General features: G+C 35.0%; 1 protein-coding gene across 4 annotated transcripts in view; it reads left to right on the plus strand.

Moving 5' to 3' along the window:
• The window catches only part of Diaph2 (diaphanous related formin 2), a 678,308-nt gene that overhangs the window by 480,197 nt on the left and 182,076 nt on the right, over nucleotides 1-16,035 (plus strand). For all 4 annotated transcript variants that reach the window (XM_021152792.2, XM_021152793.2, XM_029473659.1 and 1 more), the window contains one exon: nucleotides 1,794-1,958. In XM_021152792.2, coding sequence (XP_021008451.1) covers nucleotides 1,794-1,958 — 165 coding nt within the window. The remainder of the gene's footprint in view (nucleotides 1-1,793; nucleotides 1,959-16,035) is intronic.

Below are 16,035 nucleotides of genomic sequence, written 5' to 3' on the forward strand. Positions count from 1 at the left end.
TTTTTTTGAGACAGGGTCTCTCTGTATAGTCCTGGCTGTCCTGGAGCTCACTTTGTAGACCAGGCTGGCCTCAAACACAGAAATCTGCCTGCCTCTGCCTCCCAAGTGCTGGGATTAAAGGCATGCGCCACCAAGCCCGGCATACTTCGAAATTTTAGCCAGCTGGCACATTCACCCTGCGTAACAGGCCTAGAAACCTGAACATAGTCCCAAGGCGAAAAGTTCATGGAAACTTAGTCTCCTGGAACCTTGGCATCCTGCAATAACGAATGCTCCAAATCTGCCCTTGTTTTAGTTGGTGAACAGATCTGTGTGCTTTCCCTCAATATTGCTATATTATAAGTGCCGCTAAGGATTGAATTTGACATATAGCAAAGTTAGATTCCTCACCAGTTCTAGGCAGTCCTTGAGCTGACCCTGGACATGGATAGCTGAGTCACTGCCCTACACAGGAATTTACAATTATCTAGGAAGAAGGAAGGTTGTGGTCTAGGGAGGAACTAGAGTAGATACTTAGAACTGTAGATAGCTGAGCCACTCCCATACACAGGAATTTACAATGGCCTAGGGAGAAGGTGGATTATACAATAGACTAGAATTGGAACCATGGCAAAGGCATGAAGCCCTTGCCCCCTGTCTTTTAAGATTAAGCTGACCTTAGGTGGGGCTGCTTTTGGTCCCAATTGTTAACATTGATTTTTATCCCAGTTGGTTCCCATTAGCTTTTAAGTTCGCATTTCTCTGTTTTGTAGTAAAGGTAATTTTGCATAAGATAACTTCAAAGTACCTTGAGTGGCCTTAATGTATCACTTAGTTTCTTTGTTTCCTGTAATGTAAAAGACTGATGCTCCCTTTGACAACAATGCATTTAGATACACACTCTCTCTGTGTCCCTATCTGTTTGTTACCCCTTCTCACCAACTCCTTGCTCTCCTGTAACTGGAACCCCCAATTTCTTCCAGAGATTGAGGAAGGCCAATGGGGGTCGGTCCATGGCAGCCAGCATATTTATGGTTTTATATTTATTAGTCTTAAATGGTTCATTTTTCAATTTATCTTCAATCGTTCTAAAACAGAATATGGTAGAGATATATAGGTGGAAAGATAGATGGATAGTAGAGAGGTAAGATAGATGGATAGATAGATACATACATACATACACACACACACACATATAGATACATAGAATATTACATGTAGTTTTAGTTTTAGACCAGTGCTTGGACTTCCATGCATGATTACAAGCATGAGCCATCACAACTGCTATTACATTTCCAGGACAGCCAGACGATACAGAGAAACCCTGTCTCAGAAAAAAAAACAGAAAAAGAAAGAAAGAAAGAAAAAAAAAAAGCTGGACAGTCAACTTTCTTAGAATTAGAAGACCTTCAAAATGGCTATATTTGAAGAAAGGTTCTTGAAGGAGGTAATTCATATAAAAATTATTAAAGTATATCTTAATAGTATGTGACAATTGGCCTTCTTAGAAAGGGTTATTCGAACACACATGGCAAAACCTGTGAATAATTATATGAGGACACGACAAGAAGGCAGCAATCGGCAAGCCGAGGAAAGAGGTGGCATACGAAACCAAGTATTCCTATACCTTTCAATCAGAATTCAAGCTCCTGAATGTATGAAGAAATTAAGTTTGTATCGGTAAAACCCAGTGTGTGGCACTTTACAATGGCAGTTCTAACAAGCAAATATACTTATAGTGGTTTTAATAAGTCTTGCTATCTAGTGGCTGTTTCTAAAATATTATTGGATCGTGTTCCTTAATGCAAAGTTACAGCTTTACACAGAATGCCAGAGAACAGTATGACAAACTGTCCACCATGCACAGCAATATGTTGAAGCTCTATGAGAGTCTGGGAGAATACTTCATTTTTGACCCGAACGCAGTAAACATGGAAGAATTTTTTGGTGATCTCAACACCTTCAGAACCCTATTTTTGGTGAGTAACATAGTTTAAAACATGGTGAGTTCTGTTGTTTGTTTCTCTCTTTTTAAATTTGTACTGAAATCTTTATATATCTAATAAATCTACTGATTTCATGGTATAGATCTTTAGCTGCAGCAGAAAGGTCAGTTAATACATTATTTGTCATTTGAGGAATATTTCTGTCACCAACTTATTTGTTAAATGGGACTCTATAATCAGTGAGATTGGCCACAAAATGGTTCAATTGGAGTAGGACTTAGACAATTTGTGAGGTGAGAAAAGTCTTCAAGGAACTACTTTCTCCTAGTTCTTGAGATACAAATCAAGTTATATCCTAACAGTTAAACCATCAACTCTAGAATGAGTACAAACTACTCTAAACTCTTATAAATACCATAATTGCCTTTCATCTCTTTCATGAGAATAAATGCTGAGGTTGCTCTTTGACCCTTAATGAAGTTATATATTTTTCAGGTCACTTATAATTAGTATGTGATCTGCTAACAATAAGAGCTCAGAAAAATTAGTCAAACCATTTTCAAAATTTAAAAGTTATGTCTAATATGGATACATAAACACACAAGCAACACTCTTATCTGTGGATTGATTTTCTCCAATTCAGGCCAATTATAGATCTTAATAATTAAATGAAAAGTTTCAGAGGTAAACAACTCAAAAGTTTTAAATAACTTTTATTTTTATAAGACATGGTTAAAATTTATTTCAGTATTATTGTTAATCTTTTATTGTGGCTAGCTTAACTGACATGCAGACTGGTGTGCAACATATTGGTAGTCTTGAACTTGGATTTTTCATGAAACCTCTTTGAGAATTAATTGCCTGTAACCTATAATGTGTAGGTGAACAGACAGTAACATTTTTCACTCTCTAACCATTCTTTCAGTTATTTATTGAGAATCCTCTTGATTTGATATGCAGAGCCAGAAATAAAGGGAAGGAAGTAAATTTTCTCTATTCCAAGAACACCGACAGGTATAAGCATTAGAATTTACTGTGTCTGGTCACAGTAACAGCTTAGGATACAGTTATAATACACACTAGAACGTGTCTAATATTGTCTACAGTGGCTAGAGAAGCCTTCATGAGGAGTTGACATTTGAGCATAGTCTGGGAAAAAAATAGAGGAGTTTGACAAGCAGATTTTGATAAGCATGTTTAAGGGTTTTATACCTGACCTATAATTCAAAGACTTATAAATCAACATCACTAGCTTCAGTCAATCACTAATGCTCACCATGTTTCTGGTTCATGGTGAGCTTAAAGTGATTTCACTCCCTCAGGAGACAGAAGAATCCTGAAAGAGAGACAAAAATTGGAATTGCTAGAATTTCCCATTTTCTTAGTGTTTGTGTGTTTGGCCTCAGGGTTCTTAGCGCTAAAAGCATATTGGACTAGAGAGGGAAGCAATCAAATACCAGTAGTGCTGAGAAGAAAATAAGAGTTCTGATTCATGTGCTACCAAAAATGACTTCCAAATGAGCTCAGAGCTTCATCTTGGGAGATATATTTGGCAATGTATAGCATAAACAAGATGCAGAAGCAAACAAAAAAAATATTCCTCAGAAAGAGCTATCTTCTGAAAGATAGAAAATACAGAAATAAAGAAAAAGAGCTGACATTACAGATTAAGTCCTTTTCAAAATTATCACATTCAAATGGAAAAAGAAGTTCCGTAGTATCTATGCGATGGTGCTCTGTTCATTATAAATATCATTTATATAGAAAACTATCACTCAGCTACTGAGTGTGTTGAAGGTGTTCAAGATTATAGGTAGATAGATAGATAGATAGATAGATAGATAGATAGATAGATCTCCAAATTCATAATGTAGACTGTCCTTTTAGTTCTTTTCCCTGAAATGTCATCTGTTTTTAAAATGGCAAAAAGGAAAGATTAATTAACAACCCCTGAATTCAAATTGAATGTTTTATGGAAGAAACTCAATTCCATATTTATGCACTGTCTAAACATCTTTTCTGTTTATTCTCCTTTATGCTTCAGTCACTCTACTAGTTCAAATAGTTGACTGCACAAATACTTGTTCTTTCTTTTGAGATATTTTGAATAGAATATGCAAAACCAGTGAGCTTTATATGTGTCACCACCATACAATATAAAAATTAATTTCAGCTGTTGGAAAAAGTGTTTGAGGCAAGTATTTTACTTCAATAACTTTCATAGCTCCAAATGAATTATAGAAAATACTTTTCTCTTTTAAATCTGTCACATTCTTACTGCTTCTGTCTGTGTGTGTATTTTTTTTAATAAACACTATGTTACTCAGGTACTCAATAAATATTTGTTTTGTTTATCCTCATTCTATACCTCATATACTAAAAATATAGGAATAAAGCTTTGAAAAGTTGTTAAATGCATTGGCATAACTTAAAAAGATGTTTTCACAACTATTAATCATTCCAGCAGATTTTTCTCTCAACAAAACATGAGCAGTAGTTTGTTTGATAAATAAACCTTGGAGCCAATTTTACATGATCATTAAAATTGTGAAGTATTAAGAGGCTAAATAGCCTCAGGCAATCATGGGGTATGTTCTTGCACAATAATGCTACTTCTGAAATGGTTTTGTCTTAGTCCATTTTTTTTCTAACCTTATGAATACTATTTTACTTTGGGACCCCCTACTATCTCAGCTGAGCTATAATGGTTCTATTCTTTCTACATTAGGAAAACCCAAATCTGGAAGGTAGAAGAAAAAAAGACAACAGTGGGTTCCTAAGAGATGCTAGAGCTTTGGAGAACAAAGAGAACCTTTGGTAATCCAGGATCACGTATAATTGACAGGCTAACGTATAATTGTTAAGATGCCTTAGTTGTTCCTATAGGGAATTATAACAGCCAAGGCCAAATGTATGTCATTTTCAGATATAGTCTTCCATCTATGTTAAAAATGATTCTTTTAAACTTTAAACTTGTTCTGAGACATGCTTTCCTGTATTCTAGTTGGCCTTAATTTTATAGTCCTGACTGGCCTTGAACTTCTGATCCTCCTGCCATTTCCATAGTACTGTAGAATGCATACACCACAATGCCATGCTTCCCTTTAATTTTACAGAACATAACAAAATATGAAGTGTTACAGGGAAGGGCATTAATTCTAGCAGAAAAACCAACATGAAAAGAGTCTAAGCTCTTCGTTAGAGATCTCTGTGTAACCATGTTCATTTATGGAGATACTTAAAATTTAATGCAGCGCTTTTATCTTTTATAATTGAAAAGACTTATATTTTATGTGTATAAATGCTTGGTTACACAACACTTGTTTATCTGGTGCCCTCGGAGACCCAGAACTGGAGTTACAGAGGTTTATGAGCTACTTGGAGGATCTAGCCTGTGTCCTTTAGCAAAGCAGCCAGTTGACATATACACCATGTCATTTCTCCAGCCATAGAAACACTTCATTTTAAGAAGTCACCACCTGTTTCATGCCATCATCCCTTTGACAAGGTCTTCATCTTCTCTGAGTCTAAACTGCAACTGGAAATCCAAAATGAGCATCTTCATTTAGTAATACTCAAAAGACTAAATTGATAATATTCAAAAAATATTCATTCTTCATTAAAGGCAATTTGAATTTAAAGAGGCTAAGGTGAATTTTTACATTAAAAAAAATTGAGTGTATAATTCCTGATCTAAGAGCTCTAACTTGTTTTGACTCATTTTAAAACCTTGATTTCCCAAGTTCTTAAAGGTGTCACTGGTGCTCTATCATTTTAAAAAGAACAATAAAAATGGTGGACTTAAGTTAAGAAACCAAGTATGTTGTTTAACCAAGTAGTCTTAACAAGTAATAAAAACCATTGCCTAGAATCTTACTACCCCCAAGTCTCTACTAGATGCTTAATATGTTTATTTCTCTTTGCTTTGCAAGTAAAATGCTAATTGATAAGGTAAAAATGACTTTGAGAAACTGCAAGATCCTGATATGCCTCCTGAATAATTACTTTACTTTGTAAGCTCTAGGTCTCCAAGCCCCATCACTTAGGAATCCAGAGGCAGGTTGCCTTAGTAACAAGAATCCAAGCTTTCTAAATAATCTCTTCTCCCCCACCTTCAAACTGAACTCACACTCCTACAGCCTCTATCCTCCAGCTGGTACCTCTGGAATTACCACACATATGCATACGTGCTGACAGCATGTTATCTATGGTTGCCCTTTGATATTTGCTCACATGCCAGCTAGGACTTACATTCTAGAATGAGGAGAAAACATTGGAAACAAAAGTCTCGAATTCTCCCGACTTGCTTTGTATTGTTCCAGTTCTCAACTACACAAGGTTGGGAGGAGGGTGATGGTGGTGGTAGTAGTGGTGGTTGTGGTTGTTTTGTTTTGTTTTGTTTTGTTTTGTTTTATTTTACTAATAAAGCTGTTTGGAGTTGCCTACCATGAAAATGCATACATGTAGACTTAAGGTCCAAGGGTGCCGTCTGTATTGGACCAGTTAGTTCTTGCCATGAACTCGTAACTGTATAAATAGTTGTGATTCATAGGACACTTCACAAAAACAGTTCCTTTCCCTTCTTTCCCGATCCCCTTCTCCTTAGAGGCTTTAAAGAATGTCTTAGCCAGGGCATGGTGGCACACACCTTTAATCCCAGCAGCACTCAGGAGGCAGAGGCAGGTGGATTTCTGAGTTCGAAGCCAGCCTGGTCTACGAAGTGATTTCCAGGACAGCCAGGGCTATACAGAGAAACCCTGTCTCGGAAAAAAAAAAAAAAAGTCTTAAGTCCTAGATCCCCGAAGAACTGTCTAATATCATAAACCCTTTCACTGTCCTCCTTCCTCACTTTTGTTCAGTCACCTAAGCTTATAGCTTTTTTTTTTTTATTTCCCTAGGAGCCAGGAACAAATAAAATGTCAGCATAAATCCTGTCATGCAAATAGAGCCCTAAGGGCCTACCAACTCCCTCTACTTAATCACATACACCCAGATAATTCCCTTTGAGCTCAGCTGGGACCACCCTAGCTACATAGCCTTCGGTTTATTTTGATCTATTGCAACTCTTTGAAAATAGGAGATCCATGTAAAATATATGGTAACTCTATTAAGCAGAATATTTAACCAGAATTCCTCATTCCCCAGTCATGTCAGAAAGACTATAGTGTTTTATATAAGTTATCACTGACTTCTCCCTTTACAGGAAGATGTCAACTATCAACTGTTGTATTCTGTTTGACTCTTCACTTTGAGCTAGAAATGGATGTCCTATTTTTTCTGATATAATTGTTCCTTGTATAGAAAAACTAACCATTTTGTCATAAATAACTAAAGGAAATGTAATAAAAGTACGCATATTTTAAAAAAGTTCTCCAATATCATAAAGCTGTCTACTGGTTGGAAAGGTTCCTACATATATGTATATACTTTTCATTAATATTATTTAGAAGTGTCATAAATATTTCTAAAAACTGTCAGAATTGTATTTGTCAAGCGAAATTTTACCCTTTAAACACCAAAAGCCATAGTTTCATTAAATGTAAAAATATTAGCAAAATGTATTTAATGTTTTCTTTTCCTATTAAAGTCTAATAAGAATTAGAAGCCCTATACAAAATGCAGTATCTTTAGTTTAGGCAACATGTCATGTAGAAATTTTCATAGAAGTGTTCCAGTATAAATAAGTTATTTTTTAGTTATGTCCAAGAAGTAAGAGAGTTATAAGTTATGTAATACAAGATATAAGTTGACCTTTCTTAGGAGTCCTGAGACTGGACAAAGATACCTTAAGGACTTTTGGAGGTATCTGTCAAAATATGCCTTCTATAACCTGAACTGGAAAATCCTTGACCTTCATACAAGCCATGCTACCTCTCAACTTGCTCAGGTTTTTTTTTATTATTATTCATTCTGCTTCATCTTTGTTTATTCACTAATCAATCTTTAATCAGAAAAGCCTCCCTAGCCACTGTATAAGCCAGTTCAAAGCCATCCTGCTTAGAATCAAACCCACTGAGCAATTTTTATCTTCCTCATTTCCTTTTCCCCTGCCTCCTACCTCCTCAAGTTGCTGATCAAGTTGTTCAAATCACTTCCTCCAAACAGATCTCCCTGACACTCATCAATCTGCCTAGCCCTAGTGTGTAGTCTTATAATTTCCCTTGTATGGGTCAAGTACATTGCTAATAACTAAGGATATGTACAGATGAGCTAATGAATTAAGAAAACAATGAATGAACCCAAACTGTCAAAGATAAGTTGAAAATGCTTGCCCTCCAGAACTCCATTCCAATGGGAAGAAATAGTGAACTTGGATGCATGCATAGGAAAAACATGTTAGCACAGAAGGGAGATGTGTTCGTTCTTTGGGATATAAGGAAGGCTCTGAGCAGGAGGCATATACAAAGAGAATATGGTCAGTTGTTGCTCCTTTATGACCAAAGATGTTCTTCTTTTGTTCTCCAAGCCTCCTTTTGATGTTGAAGTTTAGTGGTAAATATATATTATTTCCTAGAGCTCCATGCTGAGTTCAAAGTGGAAAAACAACAATTTTATTACCAGAGAAGTAGTTATCAGCTAATTATTATGATCTAGAGGTTTTCCACCATATGCTTAGATGAGCAGTAACCAAGCTTCAATTAATTCTTACAGACTGGCAGCTGTACTGGACAATAGAGCAATTGAGGCAGATTATCTAGCAAAAACAATCCCAAGAGTCTGATTTGTATGGTATTAATTTAGGTCAGTGGATCTCATCCAAGAGTGATTTTCTCTTCCAAGGAACATTTGGCAAGATCTAGATAGATTTTTTAGTTCTCACAACTAAGGAGTAGGTACTAATGGCATCTGGTGATTAAAGCCACTGCATGACAAACACCAATAATATGCATAATGGTTGCCCTCAACAAAGAAATATTCCTATGGCTGAGTCAGAAAACAAAAAAACCAAAATCAACAAACAAACAAACAAACAGAAAAGACAACAAAACAAAACAAAAAAAAACCTGCTTCAGGGTTATCTGCTAAGGATTTTTATTTTATTTATGTATCATTTAGAAAATCCAAATTCACAGGCAAAATCTGTACTAGATAAATTCAGGCCTTTTGTACAAAATGCTTTAGGTATTAGTATCATTCAAAATATCCTGGTTCCAGTGGTATTTTTTAAACATTTTTACTATCATCTTGACCTGCAATGGAAAGAAAATAATAACATATTTATGACATAGAGATAAAATCAAAAGAAACTTGGTGTTTCATTCCAAAATATAATTACTATTAATACCTTTCCATATATCTTTTCAGGCATGTATATATGCCTGAAGTGTGAGTTTGTCCTAAAATAAACAGAATGAATTATAAAAACTTAAATTCCAAAAAAAAAAATTAACTTGAAAAAATTACTATACCTGTGTGGAAATATCCATCAGAATTCAGTGGATGTTGCCATTGGTGACATCTTCAGTTGAGGTAAAAAATGTTAATTAGCTCATTTGATAATATCTTTTTACCAACACCTGCTGATAATCAGGGCCATTGTAAGCCACCTGTAAATGGACTACTGGAATCCTGCTTTCTCTTTTTGTTTTCTACACAATACAACCATTATACTTCCTAAAGACAAGGACCCTTAAATCAATAATTGGTGCCTGGCTACCTGGGCCTATTCAGACTAGCATTTACTTAGCACTCTGTTATCAATACCTGCTGTGCCCATTGATTTAAAACTATTACTAAGGACAGTGTCTGTCTGTTTATAAATGAAAACTATAATATAAAAACTTGTAATTACAAAATGCCTTCCTAACAAAAGTAATGCTGTGATTTAAAATGAGAATGAGTGTCCTGAAAATATCTATATGACTATATCTATATTTTTCTCTTGTTTTCCCCAATATTCTTCTTGATTCAAATTCCAACAGGATTCTTAGACTTTTTATTGTTTTAAATGTTTGAACCATATCATAATCTTAATAATGAAATAACTATTTGTATTGACATATGTCCTTTGATTTGCTTTCCACAAGAACTCTTTTATGACATTCAGACTTCTCTAGTATTCTTGATGAGGCTGTAGGGGGGAACTAAGGAATGCATGGCATTCCACAAAAGCTTGAAATGAGCCAGCCAGCCATTTCAGTGTTTGCATTAAAATGGAAGTTGTTGGAATCTTTTCTGTGAGGAAGCTTCTTAGTTCTTGTTCTGCCTGATGGAGGACTCAATCTGATGGGACTGCATTTGACTTTTCAAGTTCAACATGTAGTGCACAAATGACCTAAACTTACTGACACTAGGGTGAGTGTAATTTGAAATGGTATGTTTGTTTCCCCTCAATTGCCTATATATCATATAAATTGGAGATGTATAAAAACTACAATATTATCTAAATGTGGGTGTAACTATGAACATAATTGCAGTCGTGAGCAATGTGAATCCCTAGATAGAACAAATTGATGCCCCCAACAATCTTGAAACTTTAATTTGAATGTTCAATACCTTTAGTGTTCTAAATCATTCTCATTGATTATATAACAGCTACCAGAAAATATTTGGACAGATACTTACTCTTGAGTTTAAAATACAAGACTTATAAATAAAACTTTAAGATGAATTATTTTTAATATATATATTACCCATTTGGGTGTTTTTTGATACTATATTTTGACTTTTGAACAGGCTATCATGTTTGGTGTTTTAGCTCTTTTTCATAACATTTCCGTATGCTTTGGGCAGCCAAATGAGAACAAAATGATAAAAAATTTTTAAAAAATGATAAAAATTGGCTGAAGAATATAGTTTTGCTATGTTATATCACTAGAAATATAGAAGGAAGGTAGATGATTAGGTAGTTCGTTGATATCTATAAACCAAGATTTTTCAAAAATGTCTGTTTTGTCACTGTGAGAAGTTTGACCCACATTTACAAAGTGGTTATCCACTTAATCCAAGCATCACATGGACAATACCCTAATATTTTATAAGAGGATGTTATACACTATGAAGACTTTTTTCTCTCTAAATTGGGCAAGAAATTCTCCTAGAAGCTTCTATGAAGGTTTTTCAAATTGCTGTTGAGAATTATAAGTTTTAAATTTCCAAAATATAAGTAAGTGGTAGAAATGAGTGTATTATATTGTAAAACAAACAAACAAACAAAAAAACCCCACACTACTGCTTGTTAAATAGGGAAAGAAGTCATGTTGGCAAATATGCCAATAGAAAGCATCAGAAATTTGCAGTCCCATTACCCCTCCCTATTCATCTTCAAGAGAAGGTATTTCTGTTTTATTAACTTGCTTGTTCGCTTTTTCTCATTCACTTAAGTATTGTTATTGTGTCCTTACTTGTAAAGACACTTATCTGAACCCAAATATTGCAGATTTAATTTTCTTTAGTATATTAAAGTAAAACAATAACAACAACAATAACAAAACCAAAAACCAAAAAGCCCTGTTCTCATGGAGTATGATTTAATATGCCAAACAGAATGCCCCGCTAATAATAGATGAACAATTTCTGCATCAGTTAGTTACATAGTTCCATTCTGTAATCAGCAGTTTAAATGAAGATTTTAATTTTCATGTTATAAATTTTCCCTTAAATGCAGTTATATCCCTAGATATCCCTGTTTAGGAGACTTTATTCATCACAATTAGATAATTTTCCTAAACACTCTATAGCATTGGGTATGTATCCTTTGTGGCATAGAAATACTTATGAAGCCTATCAATTGAGAAAAGGAGTCCTTCAAAGAGTTCTGTCCTTTGGGTTAAGTAACTCTAATTTTCTGACATATAGATGATACGTAAATCAGAACTTAACCTACTTACTTGGTACAGTGTCTGCTTTTAGACAAGGGCTAAGGATAACAATGAAGGAAAAACATGAGAATACACCTATACTTTTCCTAATGCCATTTCCAAACCTATTGCTTTCATCAATTACATATTTAATCCTTTTCTTTATTATGGAAAACAAAACAAAAACAGTGCTTTGCTAGTACAAGTAGTAAGTTAAAAACAGTTTCATTCTCTGCATATGCGTCTTCATCAAGGTGGCATGGATTTAGAAGGTTAGGTATTAACATCTCTGAATGGATTTCTAAACAAGAAACTGACAAAAAGTGAGATGTATTGCAAAGCATATACTGTTGTAAAAGCATATTTTAGTGCCAAACGGATGAAAAATTATAAGTAACTTACAAAGACATTCCTTCCCCCTGGTCTCTGTTCGCTGTTAGTGAGTTGATAGGTAAACTATTGCAGTAGGAAGGTGTCACTCATTCTGCATTACATCCATGCCCTTTAAATTCAGGACAGGGCTTTAATCCAGTAGAACAATTCTGTCAAGAACGTTTAGCACTACAGCCAGCTACTAACACAAGAAGTACTTGAAGCAGCCTCTCTTGTACTTTTGAAAGAACACCTTATACATGGTTGCCTTGTCTTTCTGGGTCTACAATTCTCTTTCCAAAAATGATTAACCTCTCGTGGTCTGGCAATTCAGCTTTCTGATCTTCCCTTTTCAAGTTGACATCCTTCTTGGAATGGCCTCCATTTTAATATACGTCAGAAACAGGGAAATGAAGATCCTTAGAGAAACTTTGGCTCCTCTGTTTTTATTAATAAAGTTGAAGTGGTGCACAGCTATGCTCATTTCCTTGTATTTTGTCCATGTCTGCCCTCCCAGTAGAAAGGCGGGGCTGTATACTTGAGACAAAACCTGCCTGATAAACAAAGCTAAAATTAGTAAGTACCCCTCTAATCCCATTTAAAAGTATGTAAGAGTTGGAGTGAGTTCGTGCTAAAGTGTAAGGAACAGTGAAAAAAAATAAGTTAAAAACCTAAAAGTAAGGGCGCAAGGAGAAATTCTCATAAGGAGTTCATAGAAACCTTGTAGTATCTTGAGTTTTACCTTTCAAGTTCAGTCCCTCTCAAGAATGGGGATCACTTTTAAGAAGATGGGTACTTCCAATTATCTTGCCAGAGACAGGATCAGTCTATCTATTGAGTTCGCATTTGTTTCGGGTGATTTTTACTGTATATAGTGCCCCTTAAGCAGAAATGTTGCATATGTGTTGCATGTTAACAGAATGGCTATAGATTTGACCCAGGGCTTACCATGTGAGACTACAGTCTTGCTCATCCTATACTACTCATACCATATATTCTTCCATAGAGACAAAAGATACTTGCAGCCTTTAGTGTAATGGGTACACAGTAAATGGTGTATACTCTATTTTGCCCCAATTTTACATTATAACATAGTATACATATATTGTTAACCACCAGAACAATCAATTTCCACAATGAAGATAATGCTTCTTAGTCTTTACTTTGAGTAGAAGTATTTCCCCTGGAGATAGAGAGAGGTGATTAGGTATGGCGTGATAAAGATACATTTTGATAAGATGATGATAATATCACCACATGTAAGGGAGACTGTAGTCTCCATTCTTTAATCTTAAATATGTCTTACTATGGGTGTAATAATATTAATAGTTTGATTGAAATACAGCATAGTATTTCCAGGTAACACATGCCCCTCTGATTTCTGTGTGTTTCTCGTCACAATGTTAATCTTCAATTCTAGACTCAAATTTATTTTCTGCATGTTACCTCAAGCTAGAATCACTACAACTACCACAAACTCAGTATATTAAAAATGTAATTTTTTACAGCTTTTCCTAATTACTTCCTTTAATCTCTTTGGTGAAGACTCAACTTGGTATCTTATTTTTACTCACTATTGACATCTGTTCAGTCTCCAGTATGTATTGTTTATGTTTTAAAATATTTCTCAAATCTATCCTATATTTATGCTCATTTTAAGTACCTTAGTTTCAGTATTCCTCATATCTCCCATGGATTTCTGCAATATTTTTTAATGTGTCCTGAGTTTTTACTGTTAACACTCTCCAAACTGACTTCATGCTGCTTTAAGATAGTGTCTCCAAAAATGTCGATATATGTAAGATACTTGTTTTTTCAAAAAATGTCCCTGCCTGCCCATACATAGATAAAGCCTAGAGTAGCATTTAGAAGCCATTAGAAATCTAAAGTCGCCCAACCAGTGTTCTGGGTATGGGATGGCATCTGTTCTATTTTGCTATTTCTGTGGTAGAGGCTATGATCATCTGTCCAGGGGTGGTACTACCTACACTGGGCGGGACCCTCTCCCATCAATTATTTATCCAGAAAATGCCTACCGACATACCTACAGGCCAGTTTGATGGACGTAGTTCCTCAGTTGTGTTTTTTTTATTTTGCTCAGGTATTTTAGTTTTATATCAACTTGACAAAAACTAACCAGCACATCATTGTTCTTAACAACCTTTCTTCCACCTGGAGAGGGGAAACATTGCTCTTCAAGATTCTATTCAATGGCTACTTTCACTGTCATGTCTTTCTTACTACCTTTGCAAAACTTTGTGCAACAGGGAGAATTAATTTCTCACTGTTTTGTGTGTTGATATTTCTTTATGAATATAGCAGTCCTAAAAGCATACACATAACTATTGGTAGGATATGGACTGTGTGTGTGTGTGTGTGTGTGTGTGTGTGTGTGTGTGTGTGTGTGTGTTGTGACTGAGTCTCCCTCTATAGCCCAGGCTAGCCTGGAACCCACTCTATTTGTATCCTAGGGAGGCCTTCAACTCATGGTAATCTCCTTCCTGAGCTTGCCAAGTACTGAGATTAGAGGAGAGAACCATCAAACTCTACCCTTAAGCCCATCCTTCTTTATCATTTGAGTTCCACATCTTTCTGGTGCTATAACTCTTGCCCTTCTCTAAGACACTTCGAAGGAAACAACCACACCCCTTATCTCTACTTCACTTAAAAGGAGTAAAATGATAATAAGGTAAACATGATAAAAATCTAGTTATTTTTTATTACTTAATTATAAAATTCCAATTTTACCTTCAGCATGCTTTAATATAAACACAAAATGGAGAAAGTAACACTGTTATTTCATTGTACGAGAATATACAGGATATTTTGTTCAGAAGTTCACATTGAAAGAAGTCAAGTCTAAAATATGACATTTATTATTGCAAAATTTTGTACAGGATATAAAAACCAGTGTGTCTGTAAACTCCCTAAATCCTCATGCAAGTTATTTGTCCAACATGTCAAGCCTAATGGTGAAAATCCCTCTCTACCAATAAATAAGGCAACTTAAAAAGAAGATTCATAGTGAGGCCAGAAAATTCCCCTATAAATAATGACATATTACCTTGGGAGAAGGAAGGTAAAGGAGAGGACATTAGATCATTAGCATAGTAAGCAAAAGATAGTCCAATCACTAAGTAAGCAATGTTCTTCAGCCAGACCTAAGTCATGATCAAAGACAAAATCATAAGTGAGATGTATTGTACATTGTGGAATGTTGCTACAGTTTGTACATACATATGGAATGGCTTGCTTCCCAGAATGCAATCACTAGTATATAACAGTACCCTTATTATTTCTAGTTTGAGAGAGATGATTTTGAAGCAAACTGTTTCTTGTTCTGACCTGTTTCTCATTCAAAATCATTTTGAAAATGATCTATAGTGTATTGTTTGCAGATATTTTTATGAGTGCTCGATTAATTCCCAAGATGTCAAAAGGAGACAAGAAATTGTAAATTCACTTTACTTATTTTTTTCTATTTTATTAAGTGGTGAATGAGAAATACATACCAATGGAAACAAAATATTGTAGACTAGAAATGGAAGGATTCTCTAAGGGTTTATCTTATAACTTAGTATAGCATGCTTTCTATACCTCTTTACAACTAACCAGCTAATCTTCTTAATCATTTTCAGTAGAAAGCACATTCTTGACTTGGTTCTATTGCTTTACAATCTGTACAGTAGTGTAGTTTTTAAAGTCTCTTCTTAAAATACAACTGCAGAGCATAGTGCTCTGAGTTCTGAAAGCACTCTAATAAACTAACCATTTAATTAAGTAGTCATGTCATGTCCATGGATATAGTTCTGTTCCTTGAACCAGTTGTCCTTGAGATTACCCATCTTCTTTTAAGGTTTGTCACTTACAAACTTTGACATCTTTTTTTAATTCTACCTTCAGATTTATTTTCATATTTGTATATGTTCCTTCCATAG

Source organism: Mus caroli, chromosome X (assembly GCF_900094665.2).
Source record: "Mus caroli chromosome X, CAROLI_EIJ_v1.1, whole genome shotgun sequence".
In the NCBI taxonomy this organism is placed as follows: Eukaryota; Metazoa; Chordata; class Mammalia; order Rodentia; family Muridae; genus Mus; species Mus caroli.